This window comes from Drosophila sechellia, chromosome 2R (genome assembly GCF_004382195.2).
Source record: "Drosophila sechellia strain sech25 chromosome 2R, ASM438219v1, whole genome shotgun sequence".
In the NCBI taxonomy this organism is placed as follows: Eukaryota; Metazoa; Arthropoda; class Insecta; order Diptera; family Drosophilidae; genus Drosophila; species Drosophila sechellia.
The window spans coordinates 8635160-8658412 of record NC_045950.1 but is presented as its reverse complement, the minus strand read 5'-3'; the positions used below and the strand labels follow the sequence as shown (position 1 = coordinate 8658412).

General features: G+C 43.6%; 4 protein-coding genes across 9 annotated transcripts in view; 2 read left to right on the top strand and 2 right to left on the bottom strand.

Annotated features, from left to right (window-relative positions):
• Window positions 1-4124, bottom strand: part of LOC6608858 — a 6272-nt gene extending 2148 nt beyond the window's left edge. The window contains exons 1-2 of the mRNA XM_032714893.1: window positions 3061-4124; window positions 879-1029 (exon numbers count right to left, since the gene is read on the bottom strand). Of these exons, the coding sequence (XP_032570784.1) occupies window positions 879-1029; window positions 3061-3422 (513 nt within the window). The 5' untranslated portion in view covers window positions 3423-4124. The remainder of the gene's footprint in view (window positions 1-878; window positions 1030-3060) is intronic.
• The window catches only part of LOC6608857 (probable beta-hexosaminidase fdl), a 17662-nt gene extending 5874 nt beyond the window's left edge, over window positions 1-11788 (top strand). For 2 of the 3 annotated variants that reach the window (XM_032714890.1, XM_032714891.1), the window contains exons 2-6: window positions 8520-8702; window positions 8771-9279; window positions 9344-10079; window positions 10145-10463; window positions 10531-10785. In XM_032714890.1, the coding sequence (XP_032570781.1) occupies window positions 8539-8702; window positions 8771-9279; window positions 9344-10079; window positions 10145-10463; window positions 10531-10785 (1983 nt within the window). In that variant the 5' untranslated portion in view covers window positions 8520-8538. Of the gene's footprint in view, window positions 1-5871; window positions 6367-8519; window positions 8703-8770; window positions 9280-9343; window positions 10080-10144; window positions 10464-10530 lie in introns of those variants that run through there. The other variant, XM_032714889.1, reaches the window with a different exon arrangement.
• On the bottom strand, window positions 11253-23253 carry LOC6608855 (diuretic hormone receptor). 4 transcript variants are annotated; one of them, XM_002033533.2, is made up of 12 exons: window positions 22853-23253; window positions 16251-16644; window positions 14576-14693; window positions 14323-14524; window positions 14171-14267; window positions 14023-14116; window positions 13804-13964; window positions 13633-13743; window positions 13381-13566; window positions 13193-13317; window positions 12930-12980; window positions 11253-12429 (listed from the first exon to the last, which is right to left on the bottom strand). In XM_002033533.2, exons 2-12 carry the CDS (start codon window positions 16488-16490, stop codon window positions 12333-12335), a joined length of 1482 nt encoding a protein of 493 aa, XP_002033569.1. In that variant the 5' UTR covers window positions 16491-16644; window positions 22853-23253; the 3' UTR covers window positions 11253-12332. The 4 variants fall into 4 exon arrangements, with proteins under 4 accessions (XP_002033569.1, XP_032570786.1, XP_032570787.1 ...); XM_032714896.1 differs by lacking the exon at window positions 11253-12429 and adding an exon at window positions 12488-12652 and having other exon boundaries at window positions 22853-23252; XM_032714895.1 differs by lacking the exon at window positions 12930-12980 and having other exon boundaries at window positions 22853-23252.
• On the top strand, window positions 11824-12320 carry LOC6608856. The gene is made up of 2 exons (XM_002033534.2): window positions 11824-11914; window positions 11972-12320. Exons 1-2 carry the CDS (start codon window positions 11870-11872, stop codon window positions 12299-12301), a joined length of 375 nt encoding a protein of 124 aa, XP_002033570.2. The 5' UTR covers window positions 11824-11869; the 3' UTR covers window positions 12302-12320.

The following is a 23253-nucleotide window of genomic DNA, read 5'->3' as shown; positions in this document are numbered from 1 at the left end:
ATGTGGCACCTGTTAAATGAGGCGCATAAATATCCATTACAGTCCTGCTGCTCCATCCTCTCCCGAACTTTCAGTTTTCGACTTAGTTTCAAACTGTCGCCACGAAATGTTGGCTTACACTTGAAAAGGGACAATTATGGCCGGATTGTGTGTTGTTCTAGCGCCCAAATGGCTAAAATATCAGAATGGTGGATATTATTATTATTTCTATTGTAATTTCGACCACTAATTGGGAAACTGGGTTGATTTGATTGAAGCTCAAATCGAAAAAAAACTAAATTGTTTGCATGGAAAGTTTGTTGTGTAGTTTGCTTAATATCATATATGTACATATTTGCACTCTTTTTAGCCAGCACTTAAACTTAATAGTCGCTAATTGATTTTTAGCATTCGATCGATTTGAAATTGACACAAAAAAAAACATTTGCGTTTTAGGGGTTTTGTATTCATATTGACTATAGCAAATTGACAAGCCAATCACTGATAAATTGCCATTCATTTAGGTATTTAGCAAGCTTTGAATCTAGTTAATGTAAGCCTAGAGCTTATATAACTTTATTTATTTAAGAGCCAGACTTACTCCCATTTTTCAAACACATTTGAAATGTGTGTTATTTATTTGAACCACTAGAGAGGAGGAAATAGCACATACTGCCATCGCTGGAATATATTAAAAAAATTCTGGTTTCCCCTGAACAAGCACCGATGTCGGTCGTCCACTTCCATTGTGACCCAACTATCATCCACTTGGAATGCCGTTGACATCCGTTTGTAACTATGGCTGGGTGGACGACAAAGCTCTCTGCCAGAACCCCACGGGCACCATGGACCATCGATGCATAGGCATTGAGGATATACTCGTATTAGCTCCAACTCACCTGCTCCACGCTGTATATTTCCATGTTGGGATCGCCCTCGAGCCACTGGTGCTGCTGCTGCCTGTAGGCGGCCTCCGTTCGCTTTTTGATGTTCCGATGGCAACAATAGCAGACCACACACAATATGGTCGTCACCAGGGAAAGCATCGCTCTGCAACAAATTAAATCGAACGGGGATGTGAATGCAATGCTATTCAATGAATGTTATAATGTTATTCCAACGAACATATATTTATTTGCCTTGGCTGGCGACACGAAATTGATTGCGGGCCATCGATAAATGACCAGTGTGATAATAACGTATTAATACGCATTCGGTATTTATTAATTTCGCCATACAAATTGCTAGTGCTTGTATGTTTATTTATTTTGGGTTGGCTTTGCCAGCATATTGATAGCATAAATTGGCCACAAAATGTTGACATTCATACATCATGGTAGCGGAAATTACTCTTTTTGGCTTCTCGGTTTTAATTAGATAATGCAGTTGTGGCTTTTTATTTGGCTCCCAATTCATCTTGCAGCCAAACGAAGGGGAAATTTCAATGAAATGTAGGGCATATTGCCAATTATCTCGATTTAACTAAGCTGCCACACACACACACACACTTCAAATCAGCTTTGGAGAACGTGTGTGTGTGTTAGCCTAATAATATTCCAAATTGGGCCTTTTGTCCAAAGAGGTAATATTATGGATTTATCAAATTTTAATTGTCTGTCGTTAAGTTGCCTAAAATAGCCAGATTATGTCAAGTGCTTTTGTTTATTAAACAAACACAATATGCCTGAAAACATGGTCAAGAGATTCCCCATAGCTGGCATCAGTGAATTGGAAAAGGTGTAGCTCTATCTGTTCCTTAATTCGTCAATAAATCCGAAATGACCCCACCACTATCAACTGGATTGCCAGTTATCAAATTTTCCTTTTAACGCTGTCGGCCAATTTATGTCGGTTTATTGAAACCCACTGGTTTATTTAGTCGGAAATGGTTTCGTGTCGTGTCGATTTCGTAGCTCCAGGCATTTCCATGACGTCACTTAATCCACTTTAGAATGCAACATTGTGCCCCACTTGTCTGTCCACTGTCTTTCCCTGCCCCACGTGCGTCCTCCGATTTTTCCTTGTCTCTAAATTTTTTTTTTTTGGCTGTTCAACTTTCCCGGTTCACGCAATTTCTCGCATGTCAACAGTTCATTTTTTTTGGGGGGCCAGCTTTTCCGGCCTTCTCATTCCGCAGCGACGAAAAGAGACAACAGCGATTTCCCCCACTCCGGTTTTTTACTCGAGCTATTTTCAATGAACTGCCCAAGACAATCGATAAAAAAGTAGTTAAAATAAAGTTTTTTCTATTTTTTTTTTTTGGCTTGTGTGGGTCGCGCGTGATGTTTGCAGACACTAAGAAAACCCCATAAAAGCGTGTTTACAAAACCTCATTGTTGCTCTGCGGTTACTCCGAAAAAATAGAATAGCTCGTGTTGCACATGAAAGTTGTTTTTTTTTTTACATTTTATTAACAAGCCAAGCCAGTGGTAGGATGCTAGGGTTTCGACGAAGCAAAACCGAAAGTAAAAAATGCCCCGGCACAATTATAATTATGATTTTCAGCGCGGAAAAGCGGAAGCCTGACATCTTCTCTTGCAGTTGATGCTTATTAATTCGCAGCTCCTTCCCATAAATCAAGTGCTGCCAGGCATTATGATCTATGGAAGTATCTGGTAATATGCTTCTTAAGTGTTTTTACCAAAAGAGACACTTGCTGCAAGCATTTCTCACAGGAATTTTTAGAGATGCTCCTTGTTGTCGAACGAAAACCTAGTGGTTAGCTTTAATTATTGAATGGCAAACTCACTTGTGGCAGTAAACTATTAGCTATTAGCCACATTTCGTTTGAATTATCTATATGAAATGATTGCGATATCCTTTCAAAATACTGAAGAAAGCTTCTTTAAATTGTAAATACTTGAACAATTCCGCTCTCGTTAGCTGCGAAGCCAATTGTTTCGGGCGAACTTTCTTGGCAACTCTAATTAATTAATTGCCAAATGACTGAGGGGAATGCTCAGCTATTTGGCAAAACTTCCAGCCACTCTTTCGCATTTCCCACGGGCCAAAAAAGGTGACTTGACTTATCCTCTTGAACTTCGCATCAGTCGAATGTGCCAACTGACGGGACAGACTTACCCGCCAAGCAGCAGATTCACATTGCCGTTGACAACATTTGCATACGTCTGGGGTCCACTAGGTCCTCCGCCGCCACCGACGCCCGATATGACGGATCCACCGCGCTGCTGGTGATATTGCCCCAATCCGCCGGTGTAGTAGGTGGTGTGTGTGACAATCGAGGAGGAGGACGAGACATGCTCCTGGGACTGCAGCTGCTCCTCGCTGACGAAACTTCCAAACGCTGACGAAGATGATGATGACGGCAATGGTGGTTCCGTCGTGGAAACCAGCGATATTGTTGTGGCCGGGATTGTGTGATTCTGATTTTGATTCTGATTTTGACCAAAGGCCAGCAGAGTTGCATAACGTTTGAGAGACATTTCACTGCGAGTGGAAATCGAGCCACGGCGATTGCATAACGATTAGCGCGGCGCACTCATCACATGGCCATTAGAACGCACACTTCAGCGCCGAAGGAGGCGCATCTAGCCTGGCTAGCTGCGAAAGCCTGGGCTCTAGACCGCAGCAAGGACGAAAGGCGACTGCCAGGAGCTAGCCCTCGCAATCGACGAGCCGAAGGCTACGGCGACCTCAGCACGACAGCCGAGTCAAACTGAAAACTTTGGGCTAAAACTAACACAAACACTACACGAAACACAAGTTTAATACTTTTTATAAAAGTTTCCTTGGCTTGTCATTTGTTTAAATATTTATTTTCTAATTTCATACAAATGAATGGATTAAGTAAGTTTGAGGATATGTTTTATTTATATCTTTTTGAAGTATTTTCTTTCCTTTTACTAGTTTGCACAGTTGAAATTAAACTTGCTTTAGCTTTATTTATCATGTGATATTATTTATATAGTATACAAATTATTTTAATGCACTATAATCATGCATTTGCAAAGAGCTTTGGAATTCGATACGATACGATACTTTAAGCCATGATAGCATGTTTTGCCCGTTTTTTTCTGAGTGTAACTGGTAGAACGATCGATGGCCAAGGCAAGTCTATTTCCGTAACTCTTAGTTTTGGCCGCGAACCGCGAGTTGTGCGTCTGGGCAAATGCGTTGCGCTGCTGCAACTGAGCTCCGGCTTGACTTGCTGACTAGTTTACTGGCTGCCTGGCTGGTGGTCCTGTCCCGAGGACTTTGGCTTGGCTTATCCTTTTGTTGTGAACCCGACGAAGTTGCCTTGGCAACCGAATGGGCCAGCCTTCGGCTTGGATTCAGCACTTCGGCTGTTTAGCTGCTGATTTCTGTGGTTACTTCTGCTCGCTGCTGCTCGCCTGTTCCATGTTGCGTTGCCCATTTTTCTGCGGCTTTCCCTCTCTGGTTTTTCGGGTTTGGGGTGGTCGGTCCTCCGGCACTGGTGGGTGGCAAAAGGATATGTCGACGACAAAGGACAGGCAGAGCTATTTGTATTGAGCTTCCCCGTTGTACACTGCTCACTCGACCCAAGTTCTCCTTCGGTTTCTACACGTTTCACGTCAAATTGAGCGCCAAATGCTTTTGTATGCCCGTATGGTTTGTCATTATTGCTGCTGTTGCGTTGTTGTTGCTGCTGCTGCTGCTGCTGTTGTTGTGGCAACCGTGCATGCCATTTAAACAACACTTGTCGCCAACTGACATTTTTCACGGCATGCGGCCATAAATAATAATGCGACTCAGAAGCAACAGTCCATGCCGCGCATATTGAGCATGCAACATGCTGCTCCGCGGCACACGCTGCGTATGCGTGATGCAGCAAAAAAATGCAAGCCACTTATGTTGCCCAAGGGAGTTCAACTGTTGCATTTATATGCACTTTTAAGAAACGAATTGGTTGAGAAATGTTAAAAAATTGGCTAAGAAGTGTGTAGCATTCTACGTTTAGTAGAATCTTAAAAATAAAGATGATTGCCACTTGGCATAATATATCGTTGAAAATACAATTAAACCACAATCGTTCTTGATGTGCCCCATATATTAGACATCTCAGCATATGCAAACAGCTACCCCAAAAATCCGCCACAATATTGTTGCTAAATATTGAACCAATTTCCGCATAAATGCGAATGAAATGTATAACATTTGCATATCGGCCACATTTTAAAGCAACCGAATGCAATCATCATCATAATTGCCAGCCGTTAGCAGCTAATTGAAATGCACGAATTATTTTGGCAAATTTACTTTTAATTTATGGCGCACTCGCCTCGCCCAAACATTCAAATGTACGCGGAGTGCCCAATATTTGGGGCGGCAGTGTGGATTGGTCCTGCGATTACTATAACTATAGGTGGAAGTAGGGTATAGGTATAGAGGTGTAGTAGGTATGGGAACTCCCATGCCAGGTGCATGCAGGCACTGTCGCCCGTCGGATTCAAGAACATATGTAAATAGTTGCACGCCATTTTGGACGCCCGCTCTTTTTGTTCCATGTTCTCTGCTGTGCACTTAGAAAAATATTGCTACAGTTGAAGAGAAAGTTGGTCAGCACTAATAATAAACATGCACAGAGTTAGTAGCTAGTACTTTCTGTGCTTAAATAAATATTTATACAAAATATTTTGATATATTTGATGTATAATATGATATATTAAGATAAGCTATGATCATAGATCTTATAATATTAATTTTGGACAAGTTTTTTGCTATTACAATTTTCATTCTGGTTGGAAACTTCATTGTGATTGCTGCTAGTTTTTCCCAGTGCACCCACACCGCTCTTCCCTTCGCTGCGAGAGTGTTTTTGGCCGTGCCAACTGTTTGTTGACGGCGTCGTCGGCGTTCGAGCGTCTTGAAATCCGCGCTCCGTCGGCGGCTTATGGGCCATAGTTGGGCCGTAGTTGTTGCCAGCGCCGAGTGTCGAGTGTCTCGCGCGCTCAAGAGCACGTATTTCAGTTGTTTCTCCTTGCCGCACGACGGCCGTGAACGGCGCACAAAAGTTGCCACCATTTTAGTTTTTCATCTCTGGCATAATTTTAGATTTTTGTGAAAGGAAATTTGTCAATTCAGGACAAACCAGCAACATAGTCAGCCAGCCAGGCAGCCAGGCAGCCAGCCACCCAGTTGGCCTGGCAGGACAGTAGGAGCAGCGAGAGGAGGCGTCAGTCGCCCTTTTGTGTGTCACGCCGCCCCTCAACAGTTGGCAGCTGGCAACGTGACTCATTAGAGCGTCCAGCTGGTGCGGGGCTGGCGGTGTTCCGCGGGGGCAGGGAGCACCGGGAACCCCGCAAGGGGGACATGAGGTGGCGCCCACCCACCGGTGGGCCCTCTGATGATGGATAGTTTCGGGCGCTTCTGGTCACTTTCGAGCGCCGCTCTGCGCACGCGTTACGGGTAAGCCAAGGAAAGCAAGGCAAACTATCAAAATCTAAAAGCACCATGTTGATTTCCAGAGGGAAACTTTAAATGGAAAGCAATTGGGGGGGAAATTAATTTGGTTGATAGTAATTTTATCTATTTCACCTTCGCTCATGAGTTCACCCATTTCAAAGAAACTATCTAAAGCACCTTATCTAAATGTTAAATCAAATCAACGCAGTAATAGTCAATCAATCTTTTTTCACTTGCTTATTGGTTTGAATGTTGTTAATTATTTAATAAGAAAATTTTTACAGGGTATTTTCATGCTTCCAGTTGTGTTTACTTCAGCTTAAAACAACTACGCAAAAATTAGTGGAATTAGAGCTAGCAAACTATCTTTGTATCTCGTCGTGCGCTGGCAACAAAAACGCTGCAATGTATGCTACACTTTTGTACAAATATTTTTGACATTCATGCATGTATGCTGTGTGGGAACTAATGAGGCTGTCACATTCAAGCAATCCTTTCCTCCTTTTTCCACTCCTTGCCTTTTTACCGAGCATTGGCAGCATTAATTATGCATGCCTGTTGATTTATTATGCACGACCATCAAGGTAATGATGGGACCAGGCCACCACTAAGAGCACGTCCATTGCATTGGAGCACCAGCTGCCAAGCTGCCATGCTGCCTCCACCTTCCATCCCCTTCGCGTTGCCAGTGGCAACTGGTAAAGGGTCTCGAACTCACCCGTGTTGCATGACCTGCGAAAGTATTTCATATTTTCACATGAAGCGTAATGAAAATTTTAAGGTCTCACCCATGCCAGCTTCGATTGTTCCAGTCCCACGCAAAGGTTGCGGGTCCTTTGCTGATTTTGCCACTACTGCATTACAGGTGTGTACCACCTACCAGCCACCAGCCACCACCCACCATATCACCCATCACGAGGGAAAGCGTCACGATACCCGGCGCCAGGTACCATGCTCCATCGGTGGCAAGGTCTCGCCCTCGTTCTTTGGCTATGCAAAGTTTCTTTAAAAAGGGAACACCCCTAAAAATATATGAAATCAAATTTGGGTTTACGGATCCTCCACTCATTTGTTAAGTAATTTGATTTGAAATCAATAAGGTAGCATAGAACGTTAAATTATAGGTTACTTAGAAAGTTGATATGGGATGGGGGGGGACTCTAAAAATATGGTGTTAAGGGTTGACACGAAGGCTTCACTTGCTGAGTATGAAGCGAATACATAAAGACTTGAGTAAATACTGTAATACAATATTCAATCCCTCTTTAGTGAAATGTTTAATGATATGATAAGCTAAACTTTCTTGAACTTAATACAATGAAAACTTGCAATCAAGTTGTTTTTCTCTTCATAAAATAGTAAAGTTATTAAAATAAGCAGAGTTTTCTCTCAACTTAAAAGCTGAATATCAGATCTTGGAGCTAAAATTCTACCAAATGTATTCGATGTCCCAATAAAGTGGGCAATACTTTTGAACTCAACAAAATTAAAAGTTTACAATTTTCAATACACTATGAGATACGTATACGAAAGGTACGAATGAAAGAGAGCTACGATGTCGTGGTCCCTAATGTTTTCCTATTCGATTTTTCATTATGTTGCCAGCCAGGCGCCACTGGAGGCCCAATTCCCAATTTTCCGCCTGCGACGAAGGTGGACGTGGATGTGACATGTGTGCGTTGGTATTAGCGTGAGGACATCGCGGTCGTCGTGGATAAACAATTGCCACTAAATGGCATGTGGCTGAGCGCGACTCCTCGGGTTTCCTTTGATTTTATCGCTCGTCAAGCCCAAGTCGCGAGCATTGATTAAAGTTCGATGTGTCCTGTCCCCCATGGCAGGGTGGGCGGAACTGTTTCAGTGGGGGCAGGTCTGGTGGTGGTGTCGACATGGTGGCCCATTGTCTTGCGACACGACCTACTATTGTGCATTATTGCTTAACTGTCTCAGTTCCTTAAACCAGCTGCCAGCGGGCAGGCGGCCAAAAGGCAGATGATTTCAACTGGTGGGTTGGACACAATGGCAAAAAGTGGGTTAGATGTTAAACAAGGGAGTTGAGTTCCATCTGGGGGAAATCAGGTTTTCAATATTTGAAATTTAATTAATATTTCCTATGAAATTCGTATTCTTATGATATGTATCCATCTATATTCCAGCCTACGCTATCTCTATAAGATGTCCTTGGCTGTATCGCTGCGCCGAGCTCTGTTGGTGCTGCTCACCGGCGCCATATTCATCCTGACGGTGCTGTACTGGAACCAAGGAGTCACCAAGGCCCAGGCTTACAATGAGGCGCTGGAACGCCCCCACAGCCATCACGATGCCAGTGGCTTTCCTATGTGAGTGCCACATGCCAATCAGGTTGAGGAATCATCCAACTCCCACTAATCACTCTTCGTTCTTGCAGACCCGTCGAGAAGTCCTGGACGTACAAGTGCGAGAATGACCGATGCATGCGGGTGGGCCACCATGGTAAATCCGCCAAGAGGGTCTCGTTCATCAGCTGTTCGATGACGTGTGGTGACGTTAACATTTGGCCGCACCCCACCCAGAAATTCCTGCTCAGCTCCCAGACGCACAGCTTCTCCGTCGAGGATGTGCAGCTGCACGTGGACACGGCGCATCGCGACGTACGCAAGCAGCTCCAACTGGCTTTTGACTGGTTCCTTAAGGATCTCAGGCAAATCCAGCGGCTGGACTACGTGGGTAGTTCATCTGAGCCGACCGTAAGCGAGTCCTCATCGAAATCACGCCACCACGCGGATTTGGAACCAGCTGCCACGCTCTTTGGAGCTACCTTTGGTGTAAAGAAGGCTGGCGATCTAACTAGTGTACAGGTCAAGATCAGCGTGCTCAAGTCCGGAGATCTTAACTTTAGCCTGGACAATGACGAAACCTACCAGCTTAGCACACAAAGTGAGTATTCTAAAATAACACTAAAAGAAATAAATATAGCTTAATTTTCCCCACTTTTGAGCAGCCGAAGGACACCGCCTGCAGGTGGAGATCACCGCAAACTCTTACTTCGGAGCCCGTCACGGACTGTCTACGCTGCAGCAACTGATATGGTTTGACGACGAAGATCATCTGCTGCATACGTATGCCAATAGCAAGGTTAAGGATGCGCCCAAGTTCCGGTATCGAGGCCTCATGCTGGACACCTCTCGCCACTTCTTCTCTGTGGAGTCAATCAAGCGTACGATTGTGGGCATGGGCCTGGCCAAGATGAACCGCTTCCACTGGCACCTCACAGATGCCCAGAGTTTCCCCTACATTTCGCGCTACTATCCAGAGTTGGCCGAGCACGGAGCTTACTCGGAGAGCGAGACATACTCCGAGCAAGATATTCGCGAGGTGGCCGAGTTCGCCAAGATCTATGGCGTTCAGGTCATACCCGAGATCGATGCGCCTGCCCATGCGGGCAATGGCTGGGATTGGGGACCCAAGCGCGGAATGGGCGAGCTGGCCATGTGCATCAACCAGCAGCCATGGAGCTTCTACTGTGGCGAACCGCCGTGCGGCCAGCTGAATCCGAAGAATAACTATACCTACCTCATTCTGCAGCGCCTCTACGAGGAGTTGTTGCAACACACGGGCCCCACAGACTTCTTCCACCTGGGCGGTGACGAGGTGAATCTTGATTGCTGGGCGCAATACTTCAATGATACAGATCTCCGCGGATTGTGGTGCGATTTCATGCTCCAGGCTATGGTCAGGTGAGTAGCAGTTATCTACTTTAAGAATAAGGTGATCTCAACTAATCTCATGTCTTGTTCCGTAGACTAAAACTGGCCAACAATGGAGTAGCGCCCAAGCACGTGGCAGTCTGGTCGAGCGCCCTGACCAACACCAAGTGTCTTCCAAACAGTCAATTCACCGTTCAGGTATGGGGCGGCAGCACCTGGCAGGAGAACTACGATTTGCTGGACAACGGCTATAACGTAATCTTCTCGCACGTGGACGCCTGGTATCTGGACTGCGGCTTCGGTAGCTGGCGGGCCACTGGGGATGCTGCCTGTGCTCCGTACCGCACATGGCAAAACGTCTACAAACACAGGCCGTGGGAGCGCATGCGATTGGATAAGAAGCGAAAGAAGCAGGTAAGCATCGCCTTAACATAGATATCTTAGCGCACAAGTTTTTGAATAATTCAAAATTATTTATTAGGTGCTGGGTGGCGAAGTTTGCATGTGGACCGAGCAGGTGGACGAAAATCAGTTGGACAACCGGCTGTGGCCCCGTACAGCCGCTCTGGCGGAGCGCTTGTGGACCGATCCTAGCGATGATCACGATATGGACATAGTGCCACCAGATGTTTTCCGCAGAATCTCACTGTTTCGAAATCGACTCGTCGAACTGGGCATCCGGGCTGAAGCGCTGTTTCCAAAATACTGTGCCCAGAATCCCGGCGAATGCATTTGATATTACCTCTAAGAAGTAAAAGTAATCTCCTACAAACCCAATCCCGCGATCCCTCCCAAAATGTGCGTTAGTTAGTTGATAGTCTAATTGTTATTTTATACGAATACCTAGGCTTCGTTTTGCAAAGAAGCAGGCGACTGTTTGAAATGGTTTCTGGCATAAACCACGAATCGAATTTCGTTTTCATAGAACAAACATAAAACCACACCCATTACTAGTACAATCCATCTCGGAATATAGCGCACACAGGCATTGCAGTTGAATTAGAGAACGATTGGAAGTGACCTAGTAGGGAATCAAGTTGAGGTTGACATGCAGGTGACGTTGAACACTAGAGTTCATAAATATAGTTGTAGATTTCATACGCATCAATTCACACAGACACAGACATAGGCTAACGATACATTTATATATTAACAAGTAGCTTTAAAAGATAAATCACGATTAAGAAATGACAAATATTTTGATATTTTCAAAAGCTTTATTCGCAGAATATGAATTATTTAGTTTAGGGTGACATCAAATGATCTTTTCCTCTGCTTTTAATTTGATATTCCATTTGTTTTTGTTTTATTTCCGGTTGCCTTAAGTTAAAATACGTTTAATTACATTTTCAGTGATATAACAATGTGACCTTAAGAATCAGAAAGAAAAACAAAAAATGCTAAAAGAGTAAAACTTAGAAATAAACTAAATATCTAATCGTTATGAGAAATTTTTGCACGCATTGGCACATAACTGACACTCGACTAGTAAATTAGTAGCTAATTTAGAATGTATACTTAAATGGGGGAACAATTGTTGGGGTATTCACAGTTTGTTTGGTTTAATATTTCAACATTTGGAATGATTGATAGGATCCTTATGCAACTTGTTTTCGTACTTAAGACTTTCAAAGAAAATATCAACTAAACAAAATCCTGAATTCTGAAACAACATGAGTTTAACAATTTTCGCTGTAACTCCAAGTAACTCTTGAAAATAAACTAAAAGTCCAGTCTAAGCAGGTTCCTAATCTTGTGACACATTTTTTGGGTGGCCATAGTTTTCCATACTGTAATACAGAAACTCTGAAGTATACTTCATGAGACGATGCAAGACAATTCAAATGCTGTTCCTCTGTTTGATGGTAAGTTGTGATGCACACTTCTCGAGTTCCTTTCACTTATCGGCTAACATTTTTCAGATGAGGATGCGAGTAAGTCATGAGCGGCCCACGTCGAAAAAGCTGCTGGAACAAATGCTGCCTGGTGACAGCCTTGACGTTATCCGGAGAATACCTCGCTCCGATGAACCCGGTCCGGATGCCAAAGGCGATCTGAAGCTGTTGCATGCTCCCTGCGAGTTTGACTTGATAAGATACACATCGATTAACTACTTTCCCAGTTATTGCCTCCCCGTCTACACAAATCGGCACGTGAACGAGGACTGGTATCGACTTTATAGGACCTACGACACCGAGGGCTATGTATTCGGGCAGTTTTACGAGCGTCTCCAGCGGTACGAGTTGGACTGAATAAATGCTCTATTTTCAGAAAGAATAAGATCTAGACAAAATCTGTGATATCGATGCTGTGGTAGCGTTGCAGAGATCCCAATCGCGTGTGTGGCGAAGGACGCAGGCAGATAACACATTCCTCCGTGCTGAAAATCAAATATAATTAGTCGTGGGAAACAACTAAAACAATATAAAAATGGCACGTTGGTTTATAAAAAATATAATACTTTAATCTGATCTCTTATAATGTAAACTATCATGCAATACTTAGGGACGAACGGATGTGCTCTACATGTATGTCGTATACGTATATTTGTGTATGGTGTTCATTCATAGTGTCCAGTGGGTATAGGACTTGTTGATGTCAGTCTACAAGAAACGATAAGCAGAAAAAAAGGAGAACCCCAATCAGAAACATAAAAAAATAAATAAGTACAAATAGGATATCTAAAGCCAACCAACCATGCAGAATAAACTTAAAATTAAGAACTCATGTAGGGAAATGCACGGTTTTAAGTAGATAACTTTAGTTGGTACAAGTGTGTTAGTATATTAAGAGAACGGGAGCAATTTAACTATGGGATTAATTGGGTGGGTGGATGTCAAAGAGGAAGAAAGCATATACGTGAGCATTGCGTATACGCACCGTAGACTTTCGGTTCGCGATCTCAGCGAGTAGTCTTTTGAGGCGCGATGCCTGAAATGGAAATTAATTGGTTAAATGACAACAACAACAACGACGACAACAGCGAACAACTACAATATCAGCCATAGCCACATCAACTAGGTAGTGCAAATAGTGAAAAGCCAATATGTCGACAGCCAGGGTTATATAAATACAATCCATCAACAATAATGTGCTAGAATGCCAAATGAGTGCAGTCGCCCCTCAATGATTGGTTAGCCCACCTGCGATTCTTGATGGAACTGTTCCGATGGATGTTCCTGCTCTCCCGCCACCGGGTGAATCGATGCCTCAGCGTCTGTCGCACCTCTGAGTTTAGGAAACAGTAGAACAGAGCCACAAAGAAGCCCTAAGAATGGATTTTCGAAGTTCAAGGTTTATGGTAAGACTGCCACTTAATCTATGTATATACCTGCGTGCTTATGAGGAAGGCTCTTATGGCCTCGAAGAGATTACGACTGATACCCTGCTCCGGGCCGGTTAGCACCAACAGATAGGTGATGCCAAACAGAGGTATCAGCACCAGCAGCGCCTTCGAGGCCTTGTAATACTGCCGCGTTTCCAGGGTATGAGCGGAACGTAACTTAGTGATGAGTACCTGTACGATATGATATAATAGCATGAAGCTAACTCACTTAAGCCAGAAGTTAACCGGGGGACTCACCCACATGATGCGTATGAGGAATACTAGATTAACCAGCAAAGCCAGTGATGCAGGTACCTTGAATATCCAGTCAATGCGAGATTCACGCATCCATGCACAATCAATTTCCAGCTTGGGAAAAATCAGAAAAGGTTAGCAAGCATATCTAGGTAGGTGGCGATTCTATCCTACCCCATTGAAGTGCTCGTTCTCGAGATGCGGGGCAAATGCCTTGGCAATGGACCACACCAAAATGCATACAGCTGGACAGCCCCAGCCGATGAGCGCGTAGATAATAAAGCTAATGTTATCACTGGAGAATGTTTGCACCACCAGCGTGTATAGATAGAGGCCTATAAAAAGCAAATGATAAAACCGAGGGAATTCAATTAATACCGCCTTTGAACTCACCCTCCACAAACATCCAGAAAAAGTTGGTTAGGTAAAAGTACTGAAACATGATTACCAGCGTTATGCAGCCAGCCTGACTAGACTCTGTGGTTATCTAAGTGAATAATTAATTAGTGGAGAGGGCTGTATACTTTCCGGCTTATCTTACCACTTGCAGGAACAGGGTGAGTATCCACAGGAGTGCGGATGTGATGTATGTGAGGAACAGATTGGCATGAATGGTGTTTCGCAGGCAACGAAGATCTCTGCAGAGTTTTAAACATGAAAATGATGCAACTCATGTGTGGCATTGCAACTCACTTAAAGCTGAGGAATATGATGAGGGCCACCACCAAGGTGGCGAAGCTCAGGAAATAACCGCAGGCATATATGATGGCCGGCAGTTCGACGTTGGGTGAGAAGTCGGGCACCACCGGTATGGAGCCCGAATTCTGATGACATCGATCATAGTCCGAATAGTGATCCCACGTTCCGTTTGGAAAGCAAAAGCGGGTGGCATTGTCTGCGAATATATTGCTTTTGTATAAGATCTAGCTCAGTTTGGAATACCCACCTGTGGTGTCGTAGTGCACGCCCTTGAATTCCTCGAAACAGGGTAGCACAGCCAGACTGCCGGCATTTGTGCGTGGCCAGCACAGGACCGAATCGAACGAGCTGGGACATTGTAAAATCTGTGAAAATAATAATCGATTTCAGACTGGCTAGGTAAACTTCTTTGAGCATTTACTGTAGTATAATTAGTGTTTCCCTTCTGTAAACGCAACTGACCTAGCACAAAACCCATTAAATCAGAGTACATAAGATTTATGCCCCGTTGCTGACTCGGTAATTATAATGATGCCTTCATTGTGAATCCTGGGCATTTATAGCTCTGACGCATGATTTTCTTTTTAATCAATTGAGTTTCCAAACTTTACACACACACAAAAAAATAAAGAAAGAATCAGCAGCTACCGCTTTATTTATATATTTGCAATGGCGTGCTAAACAATTTCGTGCATACGGATACACCAGGTATATATACATATATGTATGTATATATATATTAACGTTAAGTATACGACCCGGCGATTGTTTACCCAGTCCAGTTCGTAGCGCCAAATTAATCGCGACGCGCTATGGTGGCGGTGTTAGAAACAGAGCTCCATTGATATTTTTTATTGACCTTATCAGGTGACGCCGAGAGCGCCGGAGACTCGTCGAAGAATTCCCCAAATTGTCAATTCTTTTATGGTGGTCTTCCATTACTGATAAGCCCGGGAAGCTTTTTGCGACAGCTAATGCGATCGGACTTAGCCACGCGACAAGTGAGTTGACAACGAATAAGCCAAACACTGGAACTGGGAACTCCGTCAATATTTGTTTCTTTGCTCTTCTGATTTTCACTCATTAGCCTCCTCATTTGGACGCAGTCATAGTATGAATACATTTTATGACATTTTCGAGGAATAACGCCCTTGATCGCGCATTCGGTATAAACAAAAATGGCTAAATGCAACCTCAAGTGGATTTCCTTGGGTCTAGTTTTGTTTACAGGCGAGAGAAATACATAAATAAATATCTGCTGCATTTTCCGGAAATAAAATGCGAAAGTAATTTCAAAAATAATTTAGACCGAAAGCGAACGACAGTTCACTTGCCTGGTTTTTCATCGTATCGTACTTAAAGTGGAAGAGATTGACGGGCGGATGGATTGAAGCCATTTATTTCGGAACAGAATACGGATCAATTAGCGTGTGCGATTAATTGGGAAATTCCTCAATCGACCAAAGAAATGAATTCATTTGGCAAACAATGGCTAATTAGGTAATATTTATTGGCCGGCTCGCTTTTTATTTGAATCGCCATCAAAAACGTTAATGATTCAATTGAAAACGATGGATTGATATAAACATTGACACAATGGAGCAATCTTCAGATTAGAATCTTACTATAACCATGATCGTAGTACTCATATATTTGCGATTCTATTAACTTTATATAATTGTTAGATATCTAAATGTGAAAACAGGCGATTATCAATGTGCAATCAAGTACATTACGTGGTTTAGTGTGCCATTAAATAACTGAGTTGTTGGATTGACAAACTTGTCAATTACTAATGAGCTCTAAATATTTCATTGACCGAATGACCAAATAGGTGGAGTGCTTGGGAATTAATGCCCCATCCATCGGAGAGGGATAAGAACCGGGCAACGCCCAACCCATGCCCGGTCGTCGAGACTCACCCGCTTGGCACCAGATGCTAGGGCCTCCAGGGAAGCCTGCTCCTCCTCCCGCTGCTGCTGCTGCTGACACTGTAGCGTGCGGTTCTGGAGCTGCCCCCCACTGTTGCCCTGCTGGTCGCCAATTAGGGCGCTGGCCCGCTGCAGCATGTCCACGGAGAAGTTGGCGATGACCTTGGCCAGGTCCTCCTGTGAGGCGTCATCCAGGCTATCGATCAGTGCCCTCAAATCGTCGTCTGCCATGTGTGGGAGCCGGTGCGGGCTGTTGAGTTCTCAGAGCACTTGGTGCAATATGGAAGACGGCAGGAACCTGTCAGCGAGGCGTCTCCGCTCCTGAACTTTGGCACTTCACGGGCACTTTCTCCCTCTCCGCCGTGCGATGCGCAATTAAACGAATCTGCGCAAATAAGCCAAGAAAGAAGTATTCGTTATCAGTTCAAATAAAGAGTCTTGGCCACCGAAAAAGCAGCGAAATCTGATTTCAAGTCCACAACCCAGAAGCCAGAACAGCCTCCATTCGCTCATACAGGTATAGAGATATGCTATATATTATAAAAAGCATTTATTAGCTTGCTGGTTAAATATTTTTGGTGGCCGTGACTCAACAAATTATCCAGAAGGCCAAAACTCAAGGGTCCATATTGTGTTGATTGGGGAAAATAAATACATCCACATATAGGAAACCTGGCAACTAGTAGAGCATTTTTGGAAAAACACTCTTAGTTTCCACGATGAATGGTTTTCGCATTTTATGTTAGTGTGTATACAAATATTAAAAAAAAAATCTGTATAAATAATACATGCGAATATCACGTGCCCATGTGGCTCTCTTTTATGGGAGTGGGCTCAGATTAAATCCAGATAACTGCGGCACAATCTTTATGGACATCGTAGTGGGTTTGTCATGGGCAACCAAAGGGCAGGAACCCAGTGAAATACTTTTCCACGACCAAAGCCGCCGAATTGAATCGATCGAAAATCGTTCCAGACCGTCTGTCATTGTATTTGGTCCCACGCCCCGATCAATTATTAGCTCGTCCAGCCATTAGATCCCCATTAGCAGCCATAACTCTTTCCCGCTCGATAATGTTTGCTGTAAGCTGTCGCAATGGAGATTGCATGCCAGTGATAAACATTCCGATTCGCACGGGTGGGAATGAGATTGGATGGCATTCGTGAGATACTTGGTCGGAGATTTAATTGGACTCGATGGAGCTGATAGTTCGGGCGGTAATGCGGGCAATTAAATCAAGTTTCTAGTCGCAGGCCAAGTTTTGCATTCGAAACTTTGACAGTTAATAGTTTTCAAAAGAAATAAGGGTTTATCACTTTGCTGAAGAAATAAAAACACCCGCCACGCACAATAATTACATGCAACAATTAAGCAACAAAGTAATTAAACTAGTCCGACGGCAGTAACTTTATCCGTTAATTGTAGATGGTGGGGGCGACTGTGACAGATGTGTAAGCCAGGTGCATGTGCGTTTCCACCTGGCAACCTACACCCTCCGACGAGGGTAGAGATCCCGTGCTCCCATTCCCCGCGCCGCTGTGATTAAAACAAAGAGTGTCAAGTTATTTATTAATGAACAAATACCATGGCAGCGAGCTGTTCCCCGGGTCGCCGACTCATCACATCTCGTCCCATTCCATCGCATCTCATCTGGGCACGACTCACGCACAGAGCTTTAGCCACTTTAACTGCCGGAGGCTAATGATTTGGCCAGAAGCTTTGTCAGTGTCAAGTTGGGAGATATGATAACACGGTGGAGACCCATGGCCGGAGACCCATGCACACATGTCGGCACCATATCTGCGAATGTCAGTGTTCTCCGTGCAGTTGAATGGGCCATCTTGGCCATGTCCGACCGGCTAATTACGTCCTATAAATAGCCTCCAACCACTTTGATCTCGGACAGGGCGGATCTGGTAGGAAATACCAGCTGCACCTGCAGCGCGTTGGTGGAATCCGCGGAATCCGTCCGAAAATGTAAAGTAGGCGTACCTTTCTTTACGTGAGAAAAAACTTGCTCTTTAAGACCTTAAATATGGGCAAAATATGACATTTAAACCACTGCTTAAATTCAGAAGCAAAATATGTTCATAAAAATCATTTTTTTTAGGAATAAAATGTAAATTCATATACATAATTTATATATGGAAATATAAATATATAAATTGTGTTATAGATTTTCTGATTTCCAAACGATATCATGCCTTTGTTTGAGAAATCAATGAAAATGAACTATTTCACGAGAATAGACTTTCTTCTTACACTTTAAATGTCCGTTGAATGACAGCATTCATAGAAACTTTGCTTTCTGTGTAGGGATTCAATTAAATTGAAAGCAGATCCTGGAAACGACCACCGTTCTCCGCCTCCTCCACCTGCTCAAAACCGCTCATCCCAGGCTGCCTTTTCAGTAGGCAAATATTTGGCTTCAATCCCGAAATGGCCAAACATCTGGCATAGAAGTCGTCATGCCACAATCTTAAGCTCTCCATCCAAAAAAGAAGCAGCGATTTATTTATGGGCTTGGCAAACAAGCGCATTATTTGGACGAGCGCGTGCTTGTGGTTATCGCCATGATGCTGCTGATGATGAGGATGATCATCGTAATCATCAGCATCCGTGTCATTTGGAGCCAATGGTGGGGCAACTAATCTGGCCCCAAATGCGCCACAATTAGCTGCCCAGTAGTCAAATAAACATTTGCACTGATTGACCAATGTAAATAATAATAGCGCCAAGTTTCAAATGAATCGTGGGCATCCAGTGCTTGCGGCTGGTGCAACAGGGCGTATGCCTAATATTCACTGGCCACTGCACACTGCTCTCCAGCATTCCTGTTCCACAACTGCTGCTCCTCCGATGATTTATGGAGTGTCAAAACAAATGAAAATTAATTGGCAATCGGCATGTGGGCAATGGAAAGGCCAACGAAGACGGACATGCAATCCGTAACATGCGCGCTTGGCCATCAAAATGGGCCGATTAATAGCGAAACTATGGCAATGGAACTGCAGGGATAGTGGAATATAAGGAACTTCCCGACACTGTACACGTGGAAAAATCAGCCAACTCAAATGGCTTATTCATAAAGTGATTAATTGTCATCCATAAATCAGAAATTGCTCTTGTACTGCAAGATGGTCCAAATACCATGCGCATATTTCATATTTTACACAATAAATGCCAGGAAAAACAATCATTATGTTTATGAAACCAAATTAGCATATTACATATGTATTTAAAATTTCTGGAATATTTCTGGCACAGGTGAACATTACAAAACAAAAGCTTCCTTGACAATCTTATGCACATAAATTTGAAATATCAATGCCAGATATATCAATTTCAGAATCTTCCAACTGAATATTGATATTAGATACTTTTTGGCTCTATACCAAGCATAGTTTTCAAACATAAATGTTTAAGTTCAATGTTCAATGTTGAGTTATCTTGTCATTATCGAATTGGATGGTCATTTCCAGCCTGCCTTATCAATGAATTTCGCCGAAGTGCAAAGTTATACTATCTTCGAATCAATTAAAATACATTAAGCCAACGCCATATGACAATGGCGGAGCGTGATAAAAACCACGTAAATGAAATGTGCTGAAAAACACGAGCGGTAATAAAAACTATGGGCAGCAGGAAGGCAACAGCTTTATGAATGAACGAGCCCGCCCAGCGAAGCGTGTATGGAAGTCAGAAGTCGACGACAACGTCAGCTGGCGGAAGAATCAAATCCAATCGAATCGCATTGAATCGAGGCGAATTAAATTAATGGAATGGCAGACGCAGTCAGGCGGCATCATATCGATATTTATGGTTTTGGCCGTCCGAAGGCAAATAAATAGATGGATGGATGGATGGATGGATGCCGGGCATCGTCATCCTTATCCTCTTGACCATCAACCCGTGAGACAAGGTAGTCTAAGGCCAAGCAAAACACACAGACACCCACCCGCATCCACACCTACACCCACACGGACACGGCGAAAGTTTACAAATTAAAAGAAAATTGAAACGAAACCAAACACACAGGGATTGGGGGAAGACGGAGCACCGGAGCACCGGAGCACCGGAGCACATGGCGTATGAGCAACTGGGACCGATATCAAGCATACGCCGCGTTGCCAGACGACTTCATTTCACATGCTTACTAATTTTATTGGCTTACAACGGCATAACAAATTCTGAAGATGCTTTTGAACTCGCAGGAGGCATTGGATTTGCCGGGGTGGCATCAGTGCGGAATCGTAAATATGTTTTAATGCCCTGCCAAAACGGAAAGTTGAATAAAGTCGAAATGAAACAAAAATATTTCCCTTTTCATTTGCAATTTTCACACAACTTTGGCAACGAAGCTGCGGGCATTTTATTGCCTGTTGCAGGGCAGGTGAGTTGGAGTCGGAGTGGGAGTTCAAGGAGCAGGAACAGGAGCAGGAGCCATGGAGATACCCAAAAACATGCATAATAATGCCAGCCCGTCATGGACACACGCTCAGATACATAAACATCATGTAATTTTAAAATTTCATGAGTTCATGCAAAGTTTGTTTTATCTGTTTTATGGCAGCAGCGCTCCAGGGGCACTGTATGCAGAAGGGGTAGCTAGATAAGGACCACCAGCATCATGGATTCCAAGCCAGGAGCAGCTGCTAGGAGAGCAATCAATAGCCATTAATATATTCAATTAGCTAACCGCGGCATGGGCGAAAACTCTGTGCAAATAGTGAGTTAAAGTGGCGAAATGTAAAGCAAATATCTGATTAACCATCAATTTGCATACTCAATTAGCAGCCTTTTGGGGTCGTCAGCTCAAATAGTTTCTTTGCATTTCAGAATCATTTGTTACTTTGTATTTTCTATATTTATATTGATATTAATAGGTATAGGTCTGCATAAAAAACAATTATACATAAGTCTGATGGCTTATTAGTTGCTTTAATTATGAAGAAATAAAACTACATGTTAATTCAACTATCATAAAACCGTAAACCTCTATTCTTAACTTATATTTTGTCTCTGTGTAAGAGGTTTTCAAGGTCGAAGATCAGGGGGGGGGGGGGGGGGGGGTTTACCGGAAAGGGCAAACGAACAAAGTCACTCACTTCCTGACACACAAAATGCATTTAGAGTTAGTAGATCGAACAAAGGCCACTCGAAATTGGCGTACTTACACTCGAAAGCCATTTGCTAATTTTAGCCCCAACCCCCAAAAGTTTTCGATCACTTACATTGCCGCCTGCTTCTTACAATCGAGTATAATTAAATTTTCGTATTTACTTAACAATTCATATTGGAGAGTCAGTCGCAAACAATTTGCGCCCTGCTGAGTCCCGAAGCCAGTCGCGATTTCGCATCCCCTGTTTACGTTTTGGGGACCCGTGCCAAAGGGGGTCTAATGAATCGGGGGGTGCGAGTGGATCTGGCGAATGAATATAAAGGGTGAATATTACAAGTGTTTATATTTGCTCAACGACAACGAAATCGTGTCTGCGTGAGTGTTTGTGTGCATGTATGTATGTGTGGGCGTGGTGCACATCGAAATATGCATTATGGCAGAATTTTCAAATGCAGTTCAGAAATAGCTGGAGGATGCCCATCCCGCCGGATAGGAATTAATTAAAAATCGCAGTGCAGGATGCAGGAAGCAGGCTGCGGGAAGCGGGTGGAGGGGGGCTCATTGAGGACACGATGTCCCCAAGCACCTCGAGGCCCACTTTATCCGGATAATCCGAGTCGTAAACATGCAAATGGAGCAAACACATTTGCATATATGATATAAAATCGTGGGGAGGCGAAACTGGCAAACAATTCAATACGAACGTAGAGAAAACAATACTTTTAAGAACTTCCAGAAACTATTTATAGGGCAATTTGTCTTCCAAACCATTGAGCTCACACCTCGCATTCACACGTGATTCCAAAGTTTTCCACAATTTATCTATAGTTCTTTTTATTTATTTACTGCTCAAGCGAATTTTATAGCAGTTAGATAGTTGAAAGAAGAAAATATACCTAACTCCTTATAAATAGGCTATCTCAAATGCAAAAAAGGACTTCTAAAGGACTCATGCTAAAAATATATAAATATTAGCCCATAATATTTGGTACGTAAGCTGTTGTTTTTTTTTGTCGTGTTTCATAAAGAAGTGTATAGAAGATTCCCTCTGCGCCACAACCCTCCGCCTTCACCATGGAAATTTGTTTTTCGCTTTTTGTGATGCTGGCAGCGGATAATCCGACGGCCATTGAGTCTAATCAGATGTTTATTCTTCAATTTAAAGTCTATTTGCGGACTTCTCCATTGTTTGCTAATGGGAGCAAGCTGCTAAGTGATCATCGCCACTTGGATTTTGATTTGGTTACGGATTTGGACCCAGTGCGCCACCCGTGGCGCTTTGCTGAATGTTTTTGTAGCCCCGGGCAGCCCGATATTTGCCCAATTTGTTATGCACCGGCCGAGGAATGGATCTTTTGCGGCTGGATCTGGATGTTTGGGATCGTTCTGGGGGTCAGGGCCTCCCGATCTCACGCCCCATCCCGAGCTAACTGGCGAATTCACGAATTAGCGCCCCTCCTTCGCACTCACATGGGGTTTTCTTATTGTTTTTTTGCACCTCTTTTCTTGTGCGGAGCTTTAAACGTTTATCGCCTTTTTATCATTATCATTTATTTGTTTGCATTAGTTAACACACACGCACGATCGCGAAATGACACATATTAGGAACATGGGAACACGTTTAATTTTAGATGACATCGAATACTTCCCGAAAACAGCGACCGAATCGAAAAGAAACTGGAATAACACAGAAACTAAGACGGAAAACAGAATTAAGCCTGCGGCGCTCGTGGTGTTTAACGCGGATGCTGCGCTCTGTGCGAGATGGCGAGATAATCGGAGGAGCACCAGCCGGGCCAAGATTACGGGCAGTCCAACGACAGACACGGCGACCTGGCACACGCGTCCAAAGGCGGCCAAAGACAGCGCCA

Coding starts and splice junctions, on each gene's coding strand:
- LOC6608855 (XM_002033533.2), bottom strand. CDS start 16,490: ATGGCAGACGACGATTTGAGGGCACTGATCGATAGCCTGGATGACGCC. Junction 14,694..16,250: donor TAGCATCTGGTGCCAAGCGG/GTGAGTCTCGAC, acceptor TTATTTTCACAG/ATTTTACAATGTCCCAGCTC. Junction 13,318..13,380: donor CCTTCCTCATAAGCACGCAG/GTATATACATAG, acceptor ATCCATTCTTAG/GGCTTCTTTGTGGCTCTGTT.
- LOC6608856 (XM_002033534.2), top strand. CDS start 11,870: ATGAGACGATGCAAGACAATTCAAATGCTGTTCCTCTGTTTGATG. Junction 11,915..11,971: donor TGCTGTTCCTCTGTTTGATG/GTAAGTTGTGAT, acceptor AACATTTTTCAG/ATGAGGATGCGAGTAAGTCA.